The sequence below is a fragment of the Rhinatrema bivittatum genome, chromosome 3, assembly GCF_901001135.1.
Source record: "Rhinatrema bivittatum chromosome 3, aRhiBiv1.1, whole genome shotgun sequence".
NCBI lineage: Eukaryota > Metazoa > Chordata > Amphibia > Gymnophiona > Rhinatrematidae > Rhinatrema > Rhinatrema bivittatum.
The window spans coordinates 197,403,474-197,428,505 of record NC_042617.1 but is presented as its reverse complement, the minus strand read 5'-3'; the positions used below and the strand labels follow the sequence as shown (position 1 = coordinate 197,428,505).

Genomic DNA, 25,032 nt, shown 5'->3' with positions numbered 1-25,032 from the left:
GGTTGGAGAGCAAATTTACTAAACTTCCCTCTCTTTCAAAGCACATAGTTGGGAGGAGGGAGAAACAGCCTTCTGAAAGCAGATCCATGTAATAATTTTATATGTGTTCCAATAACTGATCTGAATCTGCCCAAAGCCGTCGATGGGAGCTCTATCTTCCAGCGGGCATCCTTCACAGGTTACTACTCCGCAGAGCCCTTTAAGAGCAGGTAGGTGGACATCTGGGACATAGTGTGCAGCCTTTCCCGCGCCACCCACCAACAGCCGCTAAAAATCAGAGGGCTGTCAGTCACATCCTGCGAAAAACGCTCGCGCGCCGGAAGTCTACCGAACCCTCCGCTCTGCCGTCTGACGTGCGCCGGTCCCCAGACCAATTAGAGGCGGGCAAACAGGCGGTAGGCACGGCGTGGCGAGAAGCGGCCAATACGCTTCGGCCCCACCGCCTCGCCACCATGGAGACATTTAATGCGAAGTTCGTGTCGCAGAAGATCAGTAAGAGTCGCTGGCGCCCGCTGCCTTCCTCTTCCTTGCAGCTGCCCGACGTGTTTGCCACCGGCTCCTGGGACAACGAGGTAGGGGGAGTAGGCGAAGTCGGGCATGGAGCTGAGTGTGAGGGTCTGGAACTAGCACGGGTCGACCGGCCTGTTCCGCCCGTGATCGTCTGTCTCTACCTCTCTCCCAAAGCAGAACCAGACATGCTGGGATAGGCGTTAAAAACTCGCTTCTCTCCAGATTTTCCAGTCGTAGGGGTCCCGCTGCATGCAGGGATCTGTAGTTTTGGTTTTTTGGAGGGGAAACCAATTGCGTACACTAATTCATTTGTTTATTACAGATTACTAGTTTATAATTTTTTTTAACAATGTATCTTAAAATCCATACAATTAATAGTAGCTTTGATATGCTAAGTACTTTTTTTTTTCTTGTAGGAAAATAAAATTTCAGTTTGGTCTATTGGAGATTTTGGAAGCTTCAACTCTGATGGTGACTATGAAGGAGATCATCAATTACTGTGTGACATCAAACATAATGGTGATGTTTTGGACATGCAGGTAAAATACTTAATGTTTAGGTATACAATAGGAACATGTACTTATTTTGTTTGGCATATCACATTTTAGTATGGTTAGCATAAGATTGTAATAGTGCAGTGATTCTCAACCAGTGTTTTGCCACGGTTGTGCTTCCCTTCTTTTGCCTGCCCTTGCAGGTTAATTGGAAGCCTTCTCCCTTCTTCCTGCCAGTCAGGTCTATCCAGTACCGAGCGGTAGGAAGAGCTGCGTTAGTGCCTGCGGCACCCGCGGTTGCCGCACGCACAGTGCAGCTCACCTACCGCTCGATCCTGAACACTAATTTTATTTAAATGTAAACCGCGTCCGTGAAGCCTTAGGCCCGCGCAACCCATTTTACTGGATAGAGCGCCTATACAGTATCCTGGGTGCGCGGGCCTAAGGCTTCACGCCACGCTGGTATCTGTCATTTCAAATGTCATTTGAAATGACAGATACCAGGAAGTCGGGTCCGATCGGATGCAAAAGTAAGTTGCTTCGCCGCTGTCATCTCTCTCCCCTCCACCCGAAGCAGGGCGCGAAAAGCAGCCTTGCTCCGGGAGGAGGGGAGAGAGATGACAGTGGCAAAGCAACTTACTTTTACATCCGATCGGACCTGACAGCGGCGAAGCCAAAAAAAAAAGCGAAAAAAACAAAAGGTAACCCTGACCTGACCCGACCCGACTTACTTTTGCAGCCGTCCAGCCATCTGTAGAAGATATCATTGCTCCCCTACCTCCTGGGAAGATGGCTGCCAGCACGGGGGAAAGCGGCCCCTGTGCATTCAATTGGCTGCTCAAGACGTGACGTCAAACGTCGTGACGTCACGTCTTGAGCAGCCAATTGAATGCAAAGGGGCCGCTTTCCCCCGTGCTGGCAGCCATCTTCCCGGGAGGTAGGGGAGCAACGATATCTTCTACAGATGGCCGGACGGCTGCAAAAGTAAGTCTGGTCACCTTTTGGTTTTTTCGCTTTTTTCTTGGCTTCGCCGCTGTCGGGTCCGATCGGATGCAAAAGTAAGTTGCTTCGCCGCTGTCATCTCTCCTCCCGGAGCAGGCTGCTTTTCGTGCCCTGCTCCGGGAGGAGGGAAGAGTGTGAAGCGGCGAAGCGACTTAATTTTTGCTTTTAAGTTTTTTTCGCTTTTTTTTTTTTTTTTTTTTTTTGCGCTTCGGGAGGAGGGGAGAGGACTGGGGCTGCCCCGGAGACCGGCACCCATGAACGCGGCCGGGGCAGGTGAGCGGGGGCTGGGGGAAAGCTTGCCACCTACACCTTACCCCTGCCTCTACCGCAGGGGTCAGGGTAGGCGGTAAGTTTGCAGGTTAAACGCGCGACAAACGGCAGGGAAAACTAGCGATAGTCGGGGCGTGGGTTACGGGATGCTAGGGAATAGCTAATTCGCTCGTTTGCATGCAATATGCATGCCGCGTGCGGAAGGGGTTGCCCGGGGAATTTAGGACGCGGGTAGGAATAGGTTAAAGGGGATTCGGGATCGCAGGAAGGGCTAACGCGGCCGGAAAGCGAGTAGAGAGCCGGTTAGGGACGGGGAAACCACGGACGCACTTTACAGGATAGACCTGAGTGGGAGTAGGAAGAAGGGAGGAAGACTTTGGATGGTGGGGCAGAAGAAGGGGCATCCCATAGCCCAGTGGTGGGGTGGTTTGGGGGGGGTTGGGGGGGGAGAGGCAGTTGCCCGATCCTGCCAAAGCAAGGCCACCACGGGTGCCCATCCCCATGGCAGTGAAAAAGAAGGCCTGTCCGGAGTAAAGCACAGCGGAACTGCAGTGAAGAAAGACTAGATTTGGCGGTGAGGCCCGGTCATGCATGTGAGAATGGGAGCCTGGGTGTTTGTGTGAATGGAGGCCCGGGTGCGTGAGGGAGAGCTTGTGTGTGTGATTTGAGAACTTCTAAGTGACAGGCTGATACAGTACAGTGCGCTCCAGTGGAGCGCACTGTTAACAGGCATTTGGATGCGCATTTTCAATGCGCTAGCTTTACCCCTTATTCAGTAAGGGGTAATAGCGTGTTGAAAACTCGCGTCCAACCCCCCCCCCCCAGACTAATAGTGCCTGCAACATGCAAATGCATGTTGAGGGCCCTATTAGTCATTCCCGCGCGATACAGTAAGTAAAATGTGCAACCAAGCCGCACATTTACTTTAAGAAATTAGCGCCTACCCAAAGGTAGGCGTTAATTTCTGCCAGTGCCGGGGAAGTGCACAGAAAAGCAGTAAAAACTGCTTTTCTGTGCACCCTCCCACTTAATATCATGGTGATATTAAGTCGGAGGTCCCAAAAGTTAAAAATAGTAATAAAAAAAATTTTTTTTAATGGGCCTGTGGCTCGCGGATTGAGAACCGATGCCGGCAAAATTGAGCGTCTGCTGTCAAACTCGCTGACAGCCGCTGCTCCATTCCAAAAAGAGGCGCTAGGGACGCGCTAGTGTCCCTGGCGACTCTTTTTACAGTGGGCCCTAATTTAAATAAATTAAGTTACTGAATCGCGCGCACAGGAGAGTGAGCTCTCGCCCAATCCCACGATTTTTACTGTATCAGCCCGTAAGTGAGAGAGCATGTGTGTGAGTGAGAGGGAGACCAGTCAAGGAAGTGACTGGTGTTTCTGTGAGAGACAGAGATTGGTCGTGGGGTCTAATTGTGTGTGTGTGTGTGTGTGAGAGAGAGTGGTTGTGGGCCCTAAGGAAGAGGATTATGAGAACAGAGCTTCAGCAATTGCTGCTCCTTCTGGTGTGTGCTTTTGGCTTGCAAGGGAAAGGGGTAGGAGAGTTTCCTGAGAGGGTAGGTAAAGGTGACTTTTTAAGTTTATTTTTCTTGGTTGACTGCCATATTAATTATTGGGTTTTATGTAATGTCTGCTGTCTTGAAATATTTGATATTTGAACAATTTTAAATAATTTTTATGAGTCTAATTGTTGGATGATCTGTTCAACTGTTTTGTAACAGTATAGTTTTACAATTATTTCTGTGTGGGGATCTATAACAGCTTGGCTTATTCTGTTTTCCTAATAGGAAATGTATTAGGGTTTAGGGCCTGGTTTAATACTTGTAGTGTTGCTTTTTCATAGATAGGGTTGTTACTGTTTGAGTGTGTTCCATAATACAGGTGTAACTTTGGGCAAATTAGTTTGTGTGCATTATTGCAGACTCTGGGACTATATTAGGTGCTATATTTCTCTTTCCATTTTGTCAGGTTTGCACTACATGCAGAGTGGCTTTTCTTTTGTTTTCCATTCCAGTTTCAGACTCCATATTTATAATTTGTGGTCTTTTTGATCTTTGGTGAAGGTCACTTTTGTATATGTGACTGAGGTGAGGTATTTTACTAGCATGTAGGCAATTGTATTAATATTTTTTGTTGTCTCTTCTCAATAGGACATGCATTAGTGATAAATTACTGTCTTTTCATAAGGAGGGCTATTGTGCCTGGTAGTAAAGGGAGTTTGTCTTGCTTTTACTGAGATGTCATCCGAACCAGAATATCTTTTTGTATGGTGAGTTGTACGGGTAATGCCCTACTTCTGCTCTGCACCCATTGTTCGGGGTCAAGGGGGTTCCTGTGGATGCAGAGTGTATGTTTACATTTAGCCCTGTGATGGTCACATGTTCAGTGTGTTATGCATGTGAGAACAAACTGTCAGGTGTATCCCGACCGAGAAAAGGTTGAGAACCACTGTAATAGTGTGTATATTTCTCATTTCTGTCTGATTAAAGAGGGAACCTTTAAGCTCATATACAACATCAAAACTTGCATAAAGCCAATAAAAGTATTGAGCCTGCAAAGAATCCAGTTTTTCTACAGGACCAAGCTGGCTACTGGAACCTTGCACTATATTCTAACAAAGGGGAGACAACTCTGCTCATTAAGTGCCACAAACAGGTCTGGTTTTCATGATATCCACTATGAATATACAAGAGAGAGAGATTTGCATACTCATTCAGGCTGTCCTGAAAAACAAACTTGATTGTGGTACTTGAGGACTGGATTATCTATTCCTGCTCTAAAAAATACACATCCTGTGATCTTTTAAAATGGCAAGTTTTCTTTCTTTCCCCTGACTATAATTGGTGCTTAATGTGATTTGTGTCAAAGGAAAGCTAACATATTTTTTTACTACCTTCTAAACTGGTTTGCTGTGGGTTTTTTTTTTTTTTTTTTTTCATTTTTTGTGTGTGCAGAGAAGGTTGATGCAGCACTTAACATAGAAACATTTGAATTTTTGGCAGAAAAAGACCAAATGGTCCTTCCAGTCTGCCCAGCAATTTTCTTATGGTAATAACAGCCGTTTCTTGCAGGTTACCCCCATGCCTTATGTTAAGAATAGTAATACTTGCATTCAAAACCAAGCAACTGTCAAACCCATAACAAAATTACTGCTAGAAACCTTTTTACATGATAAGCAGCTTTCCCTGATAATTCAGACAATGCATCTTGAAAATGCTTTTGGACTTGACTATTGAAGCAGTCCTGTGCTTTATCCTTAATGTTAGTGTATCAGTACCTCAGTCTAAAAATTGGGGCCCAGAGCTGGCTGTCTTTAGAATCCAATATCCCTCCCCCTCGTCATCAAAGCAGAGAACCTTCCTGATAAATCAGATAATGCTGCTTGAGAATGCTTTGCTTTTGGACTTGACTATAGAAGCAATCCTATGCTTTATCCCATATCTTCAGCAAATCAGTACCCCAGAACGTAAAAGTTGGAGCCCAGCATTGGCTATCTTCAGACTTCAATACCCTTTCCGTCAAAGCAAAAAGAGATGTTGCAGTTGTGTCAAAAGTATCAAGGCTAATTGGTTAAGGGTAGTAATCCTCCATGCCTTCTGTGAAGGGGTGCTAACTGCTGCTCTGCAGGTTATCCCCATGCATCCTTTTTCTTCAATATCATCCACAGTGTTTATCTCATACCCTTTTGAATTTGTTTAATGTTTTCGTCCTCGCCACCTCTTCTGGAAGGACATTCTAGGCATCTACCACCCTCTTTGTGAAAAATTATTTTCCTGTTGATAACAGGGCTGAATTAGCCGTGCTGTCATGGGAACTGTCTATCAGGGCCCGGAGACGGAGCTTCCAAAGCTTTGCTCTGTGCGGCTGCATGTGTGTTCCCGCGCAGGAAATAGAATCTCCTCAGTCTGTTTCTTTACGCGCACGGGATCGCACGCAGTGCTTCACTCTCCTCGGCTTCTATAAACTTGAAGACAGTGATGTCCCAGAAATCTAACCCGAGGCCGTCGGGGTTTTAAACCGTGCAGCTGCGGTAAGATCAGGTCCATCACTGATGGACATGATCGCTGCTACCACTGCTTAGGGGCCAACCACATCTAGGCCAAGTGCGAACATTGCGGACCATGTCACCTCGGGCCCGAAGACAAAGAGCGCAGAAAATTGAAGACTTGAAAATTCGTGCCGGGGGCTCTTATGCCTCTCTGTCAGAGGCCCATCAAAACCACAGGGCCTACCGTTATGGAGAACCTCTTCTGTGGGCCCATCGACCTCCAGGCCTGGAGGTCAAGGAGGTACATAAGGGTCGAGTACCCCTTAAAACCAAATCCAAGAGTCGAGACCAGTCACAATCAATGCATCCCTCGCACCCGGAGCAGACTACGCACAGCAGAAAACACCACGCCGAAAAGCATTCGACGCAGGGGCAGAGTCGACCGATGCCGAAGTTGACTCATCCATAGACGCCGACGCACACAGCATCGACGCATTCTGCTTCAGACCCTGCGTTGACCTCGAAGCATGACGCTGAACCAACACATCAGTCATCGCCATTGACGCAGAAAAAGGCAACATTGACGCAAAAAGCGTCCCACACGGCGCACAGTACAAAACAGCTGAAGCATTCGACTCATCATACCTCAAGCCACTTAACAAGAGCAAAATCAATGGAGACTGGGACCAGTCTCCCTCAGAAACATAAAAGAACCAATTCGGGACCTCTAGTAGCCAAGCCTTCATTAAGGAAAGATCTTCCTGAAAAACACAGACAAGACTCTCAATGTGCTCACTCACCCATGTCGAGCCCCCAATATTCAAGGCCATCTACCTCGTCCTTTGGACAGCAGACTCAGTAGGTCATTCTACATCAGAAGATGACTGGGTCAGGGTCTCATCTCATTCCTCTTCATCCTCCTTGGCCTCACAAGTGTTCTCCGACCTTTCATCAGTCTCGAGATGGCGTGCACGTAACCAAGGCCTCCAAGAGCCACTGACAAAAAAAAGCGAAAGTTGGTAGACGACCACCAGCGGAAAGGTAGTCAACTTGGGATAGCGGACTAGGATATTTTATGAGCAGCATTATCCCCACGACATCCACACAAGCTCTCAAAGCCGCATATGCCGCCCCAAACACAACAGGCATTCTCACATTTGTCGGAGGCCCTCTCTGGGTTCTTCGAGACACTGCAGTCCTCTTTCGCCTTACCACCCTCGCCAACTTCAAGAGAGGCCTCTCCAGAGCATCCCGCACTGATCCAACAGCACAGCCCACAGCTTGCCGCTCAACTACCTCTTTCACCTGTCTAGCTGAACTCCCCTCAAACATCTCCAGATACATCCACTGGGTATCCATCAGATCCACCGGAGGATCCCCCAGAACCGTATTCCCCGCCTGAAGATCTGTCGTATCTGAAGTTCCTGGAAAAGGTAGGGTCCATCCTGCATTTAGAAGTGCAGAAGGTACAGGTCCCAAGAGCAGAGACATTGGGCATTCTCAACATCTTTGACCTGCCAGCAGAACCTACTTCCTTGCCATCACATAGTGTGCTCTATACCGTCCCAGAGAAGACACGGGAAACACTGTTTACTAATCCCAGTGTCTAGGAAAACTGACTTAAAATTTAAGGTGAAACACTCGCAGTATTACACCCTGCCACAGCTTCCAAGCAACTCGATAGTTGTGGAATCCGCCCTGCAAAAGGTGAAAAAGCCCAAGCTCCATGCTTCCACACCCCCGGGTAGAGATCACTGACACTTGGGTGACTTTGCAAAAAGGACATTCCAAGCACGTACAAACCAGCACCAATTCTACGTCGTGCAATACTTGTATGAATGCGTGCAGGCAATGAAAGGGATGCTTTTCACAGTAGAGTTACCAGGGATGATCACACCTCAACCAATCCTAGATACTGAGGAAGGGATCAGACACCTTCTCAGGACAGTCTCTGCAGCCTTTGAGTCATCATCCAGATAATTAGCGTCAGCCATTGCGGCTTGCCGGATGGCGTGGTTCCGGGCTAGCACGATCCGGGAAGACGTGCATGAAAAATTGGTAAATCTGCCTTGAAAAAGGTGACAACTTATTTGGCGATCGTTTTCAAGAGACAGTTGCGGCTTTGAAGGAACAGTCAGTGGCAATTCAGTCCCTGGCTGCACTATCTACGTTCACTGCGCCACGTTGCTACTTCACAGCAAATCGCCGGCATCCTTTTTCACGTCGACCTTTCCGTCCCTACTCGTCGTATCAGCCTCCATCGTACTAGCCACAGCAAAGGCCGCAACAATACAGGCGCAGAACAGGAGGGGACGCCCTAGGTCCCAGCGGACTCAAAGCCAACAGCCATTAGCATCTGCCAAATGGTCTCAGTCTTTTTAAGGTTTCAGTCACCACCGCCACAATCCACACCACTGGGAAGAATAACAGCGCGCTTTCCAGCATGGGAAGCCATAACATCTGATCGTTGGTTGCTAGAAATTGTACAGAAGGGCTATCAACTCCACTTCCTCACTACACCCCTGCTCCCTCATCTAACAACACGGGGGCCCAGATTACGCCAACCCCAGTTGGCGTCGGAAATAGCATCGCTACTAAACCAACGGGCCATTCGCAAAATCCCACGTCATGCCTGCAACACGGGGTTCTATTCAACATACTTCCTAATTCCCAAGAAGTCTGGTGGCCTTTGCCCGATCCTAGACCTCCAGGAGTTGAACAAATATCTGGTGAAGGAGAAATTCAAGATGATATCCTTAAAAACCATTCTACCCCTTCTTCAACCCAGCGATTGGATGTGCGCAATAGATTTGAAGGATGCTTATACCCACATTCCTATCCACCAACCTTCGTGGTGTTACCTATCTTTCCAATTCAGGGACAGTCACTACCAGTATACAGTCCTCCCGTTCGTCCTCTCAGCAGCCCCCAGAGTGTTCATGAAATGCATAGCAGTGGTGGTGGTGGTGTCCCTTCAGCAGCGGGGCATGCGGGATTTCCCATACCTCGACGATTGGCTACTGGTAGCATCGAATCCCACGACGCTACTAACTCAGGTGCATCAAATAATTAGACTTCTTGGACCAGCTTGGACTAGTCATTAATTACCAGAACTGCATGTTAACCCCAGCTCAGATTCTGCAGTTTGTAGGAGTGTGTTTAGATTCCACTCGGAGCAGAGCCTTCCTATCAGAAGACAGGCAGTTGGTGATGCAATGGCTACTGTGCTCCTTCAGAATAACGCAGCAACCTTCAGCTCGTCAGATACTTACACTGTTGGGACACATGGCGGCAGCTATCTATACTGTGCCCAACACCAGATTGCATATGCATCGCCTACAGAGGGGATTGAAACGTCAATGGAAACAACACAACCTCTAAATCAAAGGCTAGTCCTGATTCAGGAGATGTCGAAGGACATAGACTGGTGGCTAAACAACACTATGCTATCAAAGGGTGCATCTTTCAGCACTCCCCCTTACAACACAGTCCTCACAACAGATGCCTCTTGCAGGAGTTGGGGGGGCACATTTAAATGAGTTGCAAACACAAGGACAATGGTCTCATCAGGAACAAAATCTGCAGATGAATCTCCTAGAACTCATAGCAATCCGAAATGCCTTACAAGCTTTTTTTGCTCATCAAGTTCGCCGAGTGATGGTGTACACCGACAATCAAGAAGCAATGTTCTACATCACCAAACAAGGAGGGTCAGGTTCATGGTTCCTCTGCAAAGAGACGCTGCTCATTTTCGACCATGCACACTGCCACTCGATCCACCTCCAGGCGACCTACCTGCCAGGAGTAATCAATACTCGTGCAGACAGACTAAGCCGGATATTCTACCCCCACAAAAGGTCGCTCAGCCAACAAGTGACTCAACAAATATTTGCTCAGTGGGGGGTGTTAACCTTAGATCTCTTCGCCACGGAACAGAACGCAAAGATCCCTTGTTTCTGTTCGATTTGGCCCAGTCATCGTTTGACAGCGCAAGAATCCTTTCTCCTTCCTTGGACAGAAAATCTAATTATTATTATTATTATTATTTTATTATTATTATTAATATTTTTATTATACCGAGTTTCATGATAGGAATCACATCAACCCGGTTTACAATTAACAATGTGAGTAAAGGCAGAGTAAAAACATTTCTCAATTTAACATCAAATATAGTATGAACTTAACAAATATAATAACAATATTTAGGATGTGAGAAAGTTACAAAAAACAAGGAAAAATAACTAGGATCTGAAAGGGGGAGGAAATTGAAGAAAGCATATTAACATTTTAGCCAACTGTATCAATTAATAAATATGTATGTAATGTATGCTTTTCCTCCAATTCCTCTCATTTTATTTATTTATTTAGCATTTTTCTATACCGACTTTCCAATAACAAAATTATTGATCAATTCGGTTTACATTTTAAACAATAACAACAATGACAAGTAAATGTCTTACAATGAACAGGTCGAATTAACTTGGATTAAGATATAAGGGGGTAATAACATAATTAACATGAGCGGTGCCTAATATAGGCTAGAGGCTGGGTTTTAATGATAGACTGCCAAAGATAATAGACTCATCACCAAGACCATTCAGAAATGTATGCAGGATGCAGCACAGCTAATATTAATAGTACCAGCTTGGCCCCGACAGCCGTGGTACACCTATCTGTTACATCTCTCCATCGCAAACCCAATCAGATTACCGGATCTCTTGACACAGGACATGGGAGCCCTTCTTCCCCGATGCACTCCTCCCTTCACTTAACAGCATGGTGGTTAAGCGGGTCTTACTGAAAGAACATGACATCTCCATAGAGTCCCAAGAAATCATTGTGGAATCTAGAAAATCATCCACGAGATGGAACTACGGCTTCAAGTGGAACTGATACTCGACCTGATGCGCATCGAAAGGACTACATCCCTTAGACTGTTCACCTGAATCACTGCTAGACTAACTTCATACTTTATACAAGGGAGGTCTAGCAACTTCTTCCGTCAGAGTACATCTCAGTGCCATAGCGGCATATCATTGACCGCATTGTGGCCAGCCTATCTCATTACATCCATTGGTATCTTGATTTATAAAAGGCCTATCTTGACTTAGGCCACCTATCTCCAAGCCTCCAGTACTGTGGAACCTCAACCTCATCTTGGAGCAGCTTATGCTCTCACCCTTTGAACCTATGGACTCAACCCACATGAAATACCTCACATGAAAAGTGGTATTTCTTGTAGCAGTAACCTCTGCATGCAGAGTTAGTGAACTACAAGCTTTGGTTCATTACAGTTCCTATCTCCAATTTTATCATCATAAAGCCGTTCTCCGAACGCATCCATCATTCCTTCCAAAAATTGTTTCGCAATTCCATTTGAATCAATCAATAGAACTACCAACATTCTTTCATAAACCTCATCGGAATGATTATTTATAGAGATGTGAATCGTGTGCGCGATCGTTTTAACGATCAGGTTCGGATGGAGGGAGAAAAAAATCGGATCGTTAGAGATGTGAATTGGAATCTGTTCCGATTTCCAATTCACATCGTTAATTTTTTAGTGAGGCCTGAGCAGATAAAAAAAAAACCCCACCCGACCCTTTACAAATGACCCCTTTGCTCTCCCACCCTCCCGAACCCCCCCCAAAATGTTAAATTACCTGGTGGTCCAGTGGGGGGGGGGGGCCCGGCACGATCTCCCGCTTTCGGTGCCATTTTGGCTACCACTGATAAAAATGACACCGATGGCCCGATAAAAAAAAAAAAAACAAAACAAAAAACAACCCACCCTGACCCTTTACAAATGACCCCTCCCCAAAAACCTTTTACATGTACCTGGTGGTCTAGCGGGGGGTCCGGGAGCCATCCCTTCAATCATACCCTCGGTGCCGGTGCTGCTGGACTGGTTTCAAAATGGCGCCGATCGCCTTTGCCCTCACTATGTCACAGGGAGCGACGGTCGCTCCCTGTGACCTGGACCACCAGGTAATTTAACATTTTGGGGGGGTTCGGGAGGGTGGGGGAGGGTAAAGGATTGGTTTTAAAGGGTCGGGGTGGGTTTAGGGGTTGTTTTGGTGTGCCGGTTTTCCCGCCCTCCCCCCAAATAATTCCCGTACTCGATTTAACGATTTTTCACGATAAATCGAGGGAATTCCTATTGTATCGAGTCCCTTACCGATTAATGACTATTTTAAAATTATCGGATGATAATTTAAATCGTTAAACGAGTCACATCCCTAATTATTACACACCTTGGACTGTAAACGAACACACTCAGATTCAAGAGCGTCACAGTTGTTTGTCTCCTTCAATCCAAATGCACCAGGAATCCCGGTTGCTAAACGAACCATATAAAGTTGGATTGCACAATGTATTCAGTTTTGTTATCACAAACAGAAGCTGACCCTACCTTCCCACCCTAAAGCTCATCAAGTGAGAGCAGTGTCGGCTTCAATAGCTCATCTGCGACATGTACTGCCCATTGACATTTGTAAGGTGGCCACTTGGTCCTCCTTGCATACCTTCACATCCCACTACTGTTTAGATCAACAGACATCTGATGACGCCAAGGTGGGACGAGAGATTCTTCACTCTTTTTAACGACTTAACAGGGAAGTCTACTCTCCACTACCACTTGATCACGTGCAAACAGATGGCTCAAACCACAGCTTGATTGAGAGCTTAGGACTCCCATGACAGCATGGCTAATTCAGCTCTGCTATCCACGGGAAAAAGCAAGTTTGCTTACCGTAAATGGTGTTCCGTCGATAGCAGGATGAATTAGCCATGCTGACCCTCCTGCCTCTCTGGATAGTCAACCTAACATGCATTAGATTCATGTACTGCTTAATCACAGACTGAGGAGATGTCTATTTCCTGCGTGGGAACACGTGCGCAGCCACACAGAGCAAAGCTCTGACCTCCTCTTTGGAAGTTCCGCCTCCTGGGCCCTGATAGACAGTTCCCATGACAGCATGGCTAATTCATCCTGCTATCTATGGAAACACCGTTTACGGTAAGCAAACTTGCTTTTCCTTATGTTGGTTTTGAGTCTTTCCCCTTGGAGTTTCATTTTGCAACACCCACCCAGTTCTATTGTTTCCTTTCAAACAGAATAGGTTCAAAGTTTGTGCATCATTACAGACCTTCAGATACCTGAAAGATTTTATCATATTTACCCTGCACCTCCTGTCTTGCAAGGTGTACTTATTCAGAATCTTCAGCCTCTCATCATAAGTCTTCTGATACAGACCCCACACCATTTTGTTCACCCTTCTTTGGGCCGCCTCCATCCTGTCAATCCTTTTTTGATGTGTGGGCTCCCGAACTAAACACAGTACTCCAGGTGAGGCCTTGCCAAGGACCTGTACAAGAGTATCACCACCTCCTTTTTCTTTCCTAGCACATAGACAGATGGGTTCAGGACCAGTGGCTTATGCACCTCTACCAGCAGATGGACACGGAGCAAACTGACGTTAGAGTATCCTCCTGCAGTGACAGCCCACCGGTATTCTCGGTCTCCAGCAGATGCTGGACAAGATTGCTTTAGATTGTGGAAGGAGAAATAAAAGGAAAATTTAATTTCTCGCTTTCCTGAGGTGATACCAAATGGTCCCTTCCCCCACTGAGAATTCCTGAGGTGATTTCCATAATCCCTCAGGTGAGTGCCTTGGTCCAGTAGCTGGTTTTTCAACCAGCATGGACATACCTTTCAGCTGTCCAAGCAGCTAACAGGTGCAGGACGCTGAGCACAGTGGTGACTGCACGTGCCCTCTCCCCCCACAGCCAGAGACAGTCTCTGTACTCAGCCAGGAAATGCTGAGCTCAGGTAAGATTTAGCTATAGGTGCCATTCTCCTTTTTGTTTTTTTTAATTATGTCCAAAAGGGTTTGGCGTCTAAAACCTATGTATCAAAGTCTAAGCATCCCAAGGATAAGCGCACAATCAATGCTCTCGAGCTAAGCCTGCATGCTTAACTGTGTATATAGAGGCAGCCCAAGTCCTCTATATTTATATAGAGGGTGTTTTGTGTAGGGCTTCCTCCTTACCCGGTGTCTGTGCTCTGAGTACCATTCTAGCGTTAGTCCCGATCTGAGGGAGGTTTAAGGGACTTGGGCCGCCTCTATCGGCTAGGCCCTGCTCTGAGGCTTTTCTCCTGTGCACCACGTGGTAGGCTGCAGCAGTGTTTCGTGCGCTTTGCCTCTGCCCTCAGCTGCCATCCTCTTCAGGAGCGTAGTTCAGGCAGTGCGTCCAGTTTTTGGACAATTAGGTGGGCGTCAGTTTGGGCATCCAGGTTAAGCGGCGTCCGGGCTAGATGAGTGCTTAACTGTGCGCTCAGCTTGGGCACGTTGATTGTGCACTTATCCTTGGGATGCTTAGTCTTATGACACCTAGGTTTTAGTCGTCAAAAATTTTGGACACAAAAAAACAAAAACAAAAGGAGAATGGTGCCCAGAGCTAAGAAATCTAAGTGCTTTTCCCTATGCACTGCCTGTCATATTCAGGCATCTCAGCCTAGTGTGCCTGCTAACTTGTGCCAGCTCTGTTTGGAGGCTCAGGGAGAGTTATCTTCCTCTGATTTTTACTAAGCCTGGTTCTTCCCAGCCTGATGAGGGCCTGGGTAAACATAGAAACATAGAAATGACGGCAGAAGAAGACCAAACGGCCCATCCAGTCTGCCCAGCAAGCTTCACACTTTTTTTTTTCTTCTCATACTTAACTGTTTCTCTTGGCTCTTAGTACCTTTTAGTTCTATTTCCCTTCCACCCCACCATTAATGTAGAGAGCAGTGTTGGAACTGCATCTAATTGAATATGTAGCTTAGTTAGGGGTAGTAACCGCCTCAATAAGCAAGCTACACCCATGCTTTTGTTTACTCGACTATGTAATTCAGTCCTTGTTGGTTATTGTCTATATATAGATCCTCTTTTCTACATTGCCCCTGCCATTGAAGCAGAGAGCTATGCTGGCTATGCGTTGAAAGTGAAGTATCAGACTTTCTTCCCTGCCATAAAGATGTGTTAGGAGGAATGCCTGATCTTGGAACTCCCTTAACTGGTTCATCGTGCGGGGGAAGGTAGCTCAGTGGGCGCAGCATGCACTACCAATTTGGTTAGCTTCCCTAATTTCTCTTAGCATTTCACTGTCAGTCTCACCATCTTGACCAGGTGGACGGTAGTATACTCCTCTCACTATAGTCTTCCCCGACACACAAGGGATTTCTACCCATAAAGATTCAATTTAGTATCTTGAGTACATCCCACTGGTCCTGGATTCATCTGTCTGATTGCTAGGAAATGAGAAATTACTACTTACCTGATCATTGTTTTTCCTAAATCAGACATAAATTCAGTTTACTGCTCTTGGCTGTCGAATTATTGTGTTATGGTCCTCTTGCGTGGCTACATGTTGCAGGAGTTACTGGTGTTGCAGGAGTTACTGGTGTTACTGGTGGGTTTTTTTTCAACATATCTTTGAGGAATCCAATAATAGACAATCTAAAACATGAAACTAGAATAACAGTGGTATATCTATCCCTCCCCACATCACCCCCCCCCCCATGTTGAACCAGTGAAATCTCATTAAAGTACATACATATTAGCATTATAGTATTTCCTCTGGCCTAACAGAGCAGTAAAGCCCCACGTTAAAAGAAACATCACTTGAAATGGAAAAGGTAGAAAACCTACAACTGGTAAAAGCAGCTGTAGATCAGCACGTTTTGTGTGGTCACACTTCAAAATTATTTAAGTCCCGAACAGAAGTGGGCATTGAGCAGAAGAACTGATATCAAATCTCTTTGAAAAATAATTTCTTCCAAGAAAATCTGCGATACATCAAGCCATATTCCATCTGAAAAAGTCAGTCAGTAATGATCTCCACATATCTAATGTGGGAGAGGCAGGCTTGATCCATTGAAGCAAGTTACATTTTCTTAGCAATTAAACACACCTTGAAAAAAAATGTTACTGGAATTGACACTCTCTTCCCCAATATCGCGCATTTACATCAGTGACTGGTTCAATCAGGAATACTCTGAACTGCCTCCTGACTCCTGCCCTCCGACACCAGGCAGCCGCTCTGCGGTTAGTCCCCACCCCCTTGCTGACATAATGGGGCGACTGCCCATTTAAATCGGGCCCGGGACTCCAGGAGAGAAGCCAACCCTCCTACCTGCTGCTGAGACTGCCAAATTGCCTCCAGCCATCTGCACCGCAAGTTCCTGCTCTGAACTGCCTCCTGACTCTGCCCTCCAACATCGGGCAGCCACTCTGTGTTAGTCCCTTCCCTCTTGCTGACATAATGGGACGGCCCATTTAAATTGGGCCCGGGACGCCGAAGGAGCACGAACAAAGGAGCATGATCCTTCGTGCGTGCGTGAATGAATGTGATTGGTGCTCTAACTACCCTGGTCTTTTTATTCACTTTTTTCATGGCATTTTCCATGTTTATTCCAACTATTTCAAACCAAGGTATATATGGCTCTCTCAGATACAGACGTATTGCACCAAGACCTATAATCTGTGATCACTAAGATTTCTCTACTCAAAGACAAAAAAAGTAATTGTCCATAATTTTTCCAGTCTTAACATCTCTCTAATAAATGTGAGGTGATTAAAAAAGAAAGCAAGCATTATTCATGATATTCTCCTAGACTTGTCCATTGATTGTATGTGTATAACAGAATCCTGGACGAGACCAGGAGATTAATCCCTCTTAAATTTGTTGCCCCAGCAACTACACCTTCCAACACCTCCCACGTAATGACAGACTTGGAGAAGGCCTAATGGTTTTCCACAAAAACACTATCACTTTTACCATATCTCATCCTGACCTTCCAAGTCTGTTTGAAATATTATTAGTAAATTTAAATTTCAGTCTTTGCTTAATGTACTGCCCCCCAGGCTTACTTGCAAAAAACCCAACCCCCTTACTTGATTATGTTATTACCTCACTACCTATTCCTGAAAAAAACAATCCTTGCAGGTGACTTCAATATACATGTTGATATTACTCCCTTATCCTCTGCTGCAGAAAATGTTTTTAGATACCATGTCTGCCTTGGATCTAACTCAAATTATTTCATTTCCGACCCACAGTGCCGGTCAAATGCTAGATCTTATGGGGCAGATTTTTTAAAAGTACGCGCAACCGGCGTAAACAAAAGTACGCCGTATTTTAAAAGATACGTGCATAGCCGTGCGTATCTTTTAAAATCCGGGGTCGGCGCGCGCAAGGCTGCGCAAAATCGGCAGCCTGCACGCGCTGAGCCACGCAGCCTGCCTCCGTTCCCTCCGAGGCTGCTCTGAAATCGGAGCGGCCTTGGAGGGAACTTTTTTTTTTTTATCCCCTTCTCCTACATTATTTTGTTGAGTTACGCCTGCCAGGCCGCTGTGCCGGAGCACTCGGCCGTGCCCCCCGGGACTTGCGCGCGTCCCGAGGCTTAGGCTTAGCGCGCGCCGGCGGCCTATGCAAAATAGGTGCGCCAGCGTGCAAGTGCCCTGCGCGCATAAAGGATTTACGCACGCAGGCTTTTAAAATCTACCCCTATATTTCTAAATACTAGAACATTTCCACCATGTTACTGACAGAATGACAGTCACACCTATACCCTGGTCCAGTCATTTTATTATATACTTTTCCATCCAAATTAATCAACCAATTACACAATCCAAAATCTCGACTACTCCTCTAATAAAGCAAAAACACACAGATCCTGAATTGTTTGTCAAAAAGTTTATACCATTGCTTAACAGTAATATTAGCGATGACACTGATGTATTGGTAACTAATTGGATACCTCACTAGTGAATACCCTTAATCATATTGCCCCTCTACACATAGTAAAAGCTAAAAGAAACAAATCTGCACCTTGGTTCTCCTACTCACTCATAACTCATAAACACAAACTACGCTCCCTTGAAACTAAATGGAGAAAAAACAAAACAATAATCTTCTTTTGTATAAGACAGAACTTGTTATATCGTACAGCAGTTAATGATTGCAAGAAAAAATACTACACATTACGCATAGAAGCATCAAACAATAATCCCAAAACTCTATTTAATTTAGTGAAGTCCATTACCAACCCCAACAACGATTCGATTCAATACCGTGATGCCAGCTCTCAAATTGAACTCTGCAGTTCATTTGGCAAATTTTTCAAGAATAAAATCTGAACCATTGTCGCCACATCCCCCACCACGCACCCAACACCTACACCCCCTGTTATAACCCAGTCCTGGGATTCTTTTGAAACTGTTGCAAGTACTGAAATCATAAATATCTCCAAAATGAAACCATCTACACATCCTCTCTCACCTTGCCCTTTCAGTCTATTCAAATCAACTAAGGAAAACATTGCACTTCCAATAGCTAACATAGTCAACTCCTCTCTCATCAATAGCCATCTTCCAGATAACCTAAAAACTGCAGTTGTAATTCTCATTCCAATAAAATGCAATGCTAATCCAAAATTTTCCAACTTTCAACTCGTTTCCTCACTTCCATTCCTTGCCAAAATTCTGGAATCTGTTGTCCTAAAACAGTTAACATCTTTCCTTGATCAACAATCCTTACTAGCCCAATATCAATTTGGTTTCAGACCACATTACAGCACTGAAATGCTACTAATCTCTAGCACCGATACCATCCTCTGTAGATTCGACTCTGGAACATCCTACATTGCTGTTTTGGTTTTTTTTGTTTTTTTTCTTGACCTCTCTGCAGCATTCGACACCATTAATCACCAAATTCTATTGACCTGCCTGTCCCATATAGACATCTCTGGAACAGTCCATAACTGGTTCAAATCGTATCTGTCAAACCGATCTCAACAAATATTCATCAGTCGTAATCATTCCACACCATTTGCACTAGAAACTGGAGTTCCACAAGGTTCTGCCCTCTCAACTGCATTATTCAACATTTATCTTACTCAGATTTGTCAATTACTATCCACACTTGGTCTAACTTACAGAATCTACACAGACAGTATACAATTCTTCTTCCCCACCAAACATACCTGGTCAGACACATTATAATTCCTCTCTTTATGCCTTACAACGATCAAAAGCTGGTTAATTTACAATAAACTAAGTCTAAACCTCACTAAAACAGAAATACTTATTTTAGGAAATCACCGTTTCGAAAGCATCCCTTCTTTCATTCAACATGACAACTGTATAATAAATATAGTTAAACAAGTACGCAATTTAGGAATCATTCTCGACACAAAGCTAAACCTAAACTCGCATACCAAAACTTTCTTTAAAAATTCCCTCTTGAAAATCAAGTTATTGAGACATGTTAAACCTCTGTTTGATCCAGTTCACTTTCGCACAGTTGTACAATCACTAATTCTCTCCAGTATCTATTGTAATTCTTTGTTGTTAGATCTACCGCAAATCACTACCCGCCCATTACAGTTACTACAAAACTCGGCAGCACAGCTTCTAAACAATACCAAATTCCATGATCACATTTCTCCAGTCCTCCATAAACTTCACTGGCTTCCTGTTAAGTGGCATGTGCAATATAAAACTCTAATGATCCTTCACACTATTATTTACAGTAATAATACCTCTTGGCTTTCTGCTTCACTTCACATTTACACCCCATGCAGGAATCTCTGCTCCAAAAACAAACTCCTACTTCGTCCCATCGCCAAAAACTACCAGACTAGTTTACACCAGAGAGCGTGCTTTCTCAATAGCCGGACCCACACTTTGGAACTCGATTCCATCAGAAATTTGTTTAATTCTAGATAAAAATCTGTTCAAGAAAGCCATCAAACACTATCTCTTTATGCCATTCCTGATCTATGCAAAACTCGTGAACTAGTCTTATTTTTCAGTTCATCTCTTATTTATTTTATGTTTTCAAGTTATATCTGTGTTTTATATCATTTTAAGGATGTTTTGTGTTTTATTTATTCTATGCTTATTTTAAATATTATGTATTTTACATTGTAACCCACACCAAACCTGGGAGGGATGGGTTATAAATACTTTTAAATAAAAGACAAAAAGAACTTGACCAATGAATATCATTATTCATCAATGTACAGAGCTGTCCATGTATCAACTCCCAAAAGGCCTGTATAACTGTGCAATTCCACAAACAATGAATCAATGAGGCTTGTGAACTACCACATTTGAGACAATTGTCAGCTTCTATTAAACCCAATTTATGGGCACGTTTAGGCGAGAACACAGATGAAAAATTCTTAATTTGGGGGGGCGCTGTCGGCAGCCAATGAGGGCAGACGTGTAATACCTGGGCTCCGACCTCCCCAACCCCCACTTACCCACTAATTTGCTGCAAATCGAGTTGGAAAACCACCACATCCTTCACAAGAACATCGGGACCTTGCTAGCTGATAAGTACATGGCTGCAAAAAGAAAAACGGCCGACTTACGGCAATTTTCCTACGGGAAAGCTCTGCAGGACGCAGACCAAGATGGCGCTGAACCTCTTGGCGTTGAGATGGGGGACAGCGCGACAACAGGAGATTCCCTGGGAACCGCGGACGCTCAGCCCTCAATGCCTACCGCGCCCTTGCTTACAAGGGAAGAAGCGAGGCAGTGGTTCATGGAACTAAGGGCAGACTCGAAGCAACACAAGAAGGAGATAATGGAATCTGTGGTTGAGCTAAAGGAGGACTTAGCGGCGCTGGGTAGACGCGTGGACAATAATGAGACTCGTATTGATGGTCACGGGGACGCGATAAACACCCTCCATGCACAACAAGAATCTACAGTTTCCGAATTGCAGGAGCTTCAATCTAAGGTCGAGGACCTGGAAAACTGCAACAGGAGGAAAAATCTGCGAATACGAGGGGTCCCTGAATCGCCTGAATTTGCTAATGTCTCGGAGACAGCAACGCAAATCTGCCTTTTTCTCCTGGCGCAATATGGAGATAAAACATCGGACCCGGGAACAACAGCTCCAGTGGTTAGCTTCGAACGGGCCCATCGAGCACTTGGCCCGAGACGGGATCAGCACCCGCATGACATTGTCTTGTGCTTCACGAGTTTCCCCCTAAAGGATTATGGAAAAGATTGTAAACATCCAACTTACAGAATATCTAGAAAGCAACAACATTCTGCATCCAGCCCAATACGGCTTCCGTAAATACCTCAATACAGAAACCCTCCTGCTCTCCCTCACGGACCACTTACTCATAGGCATGGACCGAGGCAACTGTTACCTCCTCGCCCTACTCGACATCTCAGCTGCCTTTGATACCATCAACCACAACCTCCTCATCAACCGGCTATCTGAAATAGGCATCTCAGGCCTAGCCCTACTATGGTTTAAATCCTATTTATCTAACAGAAAGTTCTCCGTCAAGATAGGAAATGCCAACTCCACACTCTACCCCTTGTCTCAAGGTGTCCCACAAGGCTCCTCCCTCTCCTCCACCCTTTTCAACATTTATCTCACACCTCTATGTCAGCTCCTCACAGACCTCGGCCTCAAATTCTACCTCTATGCAGATGACGTTCAAATCGTCATTCCCATTCACAACTCTCTCTCAGATGCCCTTGCCTTCTGGAACACATGTCTTGCCAACATAAATGACTTCCTCACCAACATCCACCTCGCTCTAAACTCCTCCAAAACAGAGCTGCTCCTTATCTCTCCTCACCTCCCTCCCAAACCACCGATCTCCAACGATCCAGCTTTCAACGTCATAACACCCCAACCCACAGTAAGAGACCTTGGGGTTATCACAGATCAACAACTCAATCTCAAAAAACAGATCAACTCCATCCTCAAAGAAGGTTTCTTCAAGCTTCACATCCTGAAGAAACTCAGACCCCTCCTCCACTATCATGACTTCTGCACCGTCGTCCAAGCCACCCTTTCCTCAAAGCTGGACTACTGTAATGCCCTCTTCCTCGGCCTACCCTCCTCCACCACCAAGCCCTTACAAATGCTCCAGAATGCCATCGCCAGGGTCATCACCAACTCAAGGAAAGCTGATCACATTACCCCTATACTCAAAAGAACTCCACTGGCTCCCCATCGCATCCCGAATTCTCTTCAAAATTCTAACCATAGTGCACAAGTCCATCCACTTGCACAATTCCAATTGGTTGGATGAACCCTTTCGTCCTATACGCACTGAACGACCCACTCGCACTGTCAACAAAGGCACCCTCTCCATTCCCCCTTTGAAAAAAGTCCACCTCTCCTCTACTAGGGACCGTGCACTATCCATTGCAGGCCCTAAACAATGGAACGCCCTCCCTACCACTCTCAGGCTAGAGCCATGTTACGCCAAGTTCAGAAAAAAACTTAAAACATGGCTCTTCCGACAAGCCTACCCTGATTAAATACACTGACCTCCGCAAGTATCTTGCCTACGCCTTGTATATTCCTGTAAATAGTCCGTTGCAGTTTTATTTATTGCTTTAATTCCTCCACCTCCTGCTCTTTGTATACTCCTCCTTGTTCGCCCTCCCTGTTCATTGTAATTTCTGCCTTTTAAGTTACATTGTAAACCGGTATGATGTATGCATACTAATACCGGTATATAAAAGTTTTTAAATAAATAAATAGATAAATAAAGGAGCGCATATTTGCAATAGCCCGACGAATGAACGAAGTGATATGGGGCAACACCAAGATTGCTATTTATCAAGATCTCTCTCCGACAACACTTAAGAAGCGGTTCGAACTGCGGGCAGTGACGGCGGCCCTGCGGGAAAAGAATATCAAATAACGGTGGACTTTCCCCTTCGGGCTCACCTTTCAAGTCCAAGGGGCTACGTATCGGGTTACTACTCTTGGGGAGGCTGCTGAGGCCTTCAGTAAGGCGCGTCCCCCTGTTGCCTTCCAATCTCCTAAAATGGCGCAGTCTACGCAGCTACCAGACGTAGCACCTCGATGGCAGCGGGCGGGAAAGGGAGGCAAACGGCTTCGGAAGCACCCGGATGGACGCCGCTCCCCGACGCCTGAGGAAGGATGAAAAACTGAGTTACCGCAGGAACTTTTTCTCCTTTTTTGATATTGGTGCGGCAGGCACCTAGCCGATCGTAGATTTTTGACTGCATCAGTTCTCTTGTGCATGCCAGATTGCCTGCTCTGCAAGTATCGCGTTTACTTTAGATCTCTGGGCATGCAGTTATAAGAATGTTCACAGGTGTCTAAGGTGGTGGGTGAAGAATTTGTTTGACTATCGTTTGCTTGTGGGGATTGGGGAGGGGGGCGTTCAAAAGGGGAAGGGAAGTCTGTCCTTCAAAAGTTGCAGCACACCCTCGGGTGTAGAGTATCCCACAGGAGTACACAGGGATACCTTAGGACTAATTTGGGTACTACCTGAGTTCACATGCAACCTTTTTTCTTTTGGTTTTCGTTTCTCTCTTCTTGCTCAGATGGTCATCAGTGCGGGGCAACCGTGGAGCGTAGCACATGGGTGGGAGCCAATGGTGCCGGGAGTGCAGGCTGACCAGTGATAAAATATATAGGGGAAGACATACTTTGTTGCTGCTTGGCAGCTTTGAAACAGCCTCATGACGTCTCTAAATTAATATCTTTGAATGTCAAGGGGTTGAATACCCCTCGAAAACAGGTGTACCTTAAAAGAGAACTTCAGACAGAAAGCTGATTGTATTTTTTATTCAAGAGACGCATGTGCGTAAACACCACGAATGTCTTTTAGCTTTCCCTATGTACACATCTGCATATTGGTCAGCCAGTTCTAAGCACTATCGGTATGCAGGGGTGGGTATTCTTATTGCATCTGCCTTGGTACATGAGGTCCTGTTGCACATTCATGATCCACAAGGCAGATATATTCTGGTGAAAATAAGGGTTGGTAAACAAGTGGTAACCCTGCTTAATGTGTATTTCCCAAATGTTCAACAACTTCCTTTCGTTGATGCATTGAATAGCGTGTTACACACCTATGCCGAGGGAGATATAATTTTAGGGGGAGATTTCAACTTTGTACAAAACCCTATGGTAGATTCTAGTTCGGGTAAGGTCTCAGACATCCAGGCGAGATGCCGATGGAGCGCTCTCATGATTGATTGGGGTCTGGTGGACATCTGGAGGGAGCGACATCCACATTCCCGCTCATACACGTTCTACTCTAGGCCCCACAATACATATACCAGGATTGATTGTTTCTTTATCTCAGCACTGGCACAACCTAAAGTTCGGAGTACAGATGTTGACCCTATCACATGGTCCGACCATGCCTTAATATGGGTGGAATGTAATCTCAGAGAATCAGCCCAGGGGTTTCGGCCATGGCGTCTTAATGATAGCCTGCTGAAAGACCGCCAATTTGCTTCTCAGATAGAATCCCAATTGATAACTTACTTTCAGGAGAATCAGACAGAAGGCATGTCTCCCCTCAAGATCTGGGAGTGCTCCAAGGCAGTAATTAAGGGCGTTTGTATTGCAAGGGCAGCATACTGTAATAAAGAGAGGGAAAAGCAGCGCAAGCTGTTGACTACGGAATTAGCATCCCTTACTCAATCTCATAGTGCCACACAATCAGAAGTCACCTACCAAAAAATTCTAAGGGTTAAAGACCAACTCCGATCCATAGAAGACACTGCAGTCAGCCACTACCTCACCTTGCTAAAACGGCAATTTTTTTGAGGGGGGTAACAAAGCAGGGAGATACTTAGCACGGCAATTAAGGGCCGCACGCGCACAAACTGTGGTAGCTAAAGTCTATAACACTCAAGGAGATTTAGTAACCTCAACGGAGGGTATTCGGGAATCATTCAGTGAATCA

At 45.5% G+C, this 25,032-nt stretch overlaps 2 protein-coding genes across 2 annotated transcripts in view; one reads left to right on the top strand and one right to left on the bottom strand.

The window, feature by feature from the left end:
* LOC115087202 (neurofilament heavy polypeptide-like) overlaps window positions 1-25,032 on the bottom strand; it is a 122,114-nt gene that overhangs the window by 31,259 nt on the left and 65,823 nt on the right. The gene's annotated exons all lie outside the window — the stretch shown is intronic.
* NUP43 (nucleoporin 43) overlaps window positions 328-25,032 on the top strand; it is a 123,987-nt gene continuing 99,282 nt past the window's right edge. The window contains exons 1-2 of the mRNA XM_029594086.1: window positions 328-572; window positions 927-1,049. Coding sequence (XP_029449946.1) covers window positions 453-572; window positions 927-1,049 — 243 coding nt within the window. The 5' untranslated portion in view covers window positions 328-452. The remainder of the gene's footprint in view (window positions 573-926; window positions 1,050-25,032) is intronic.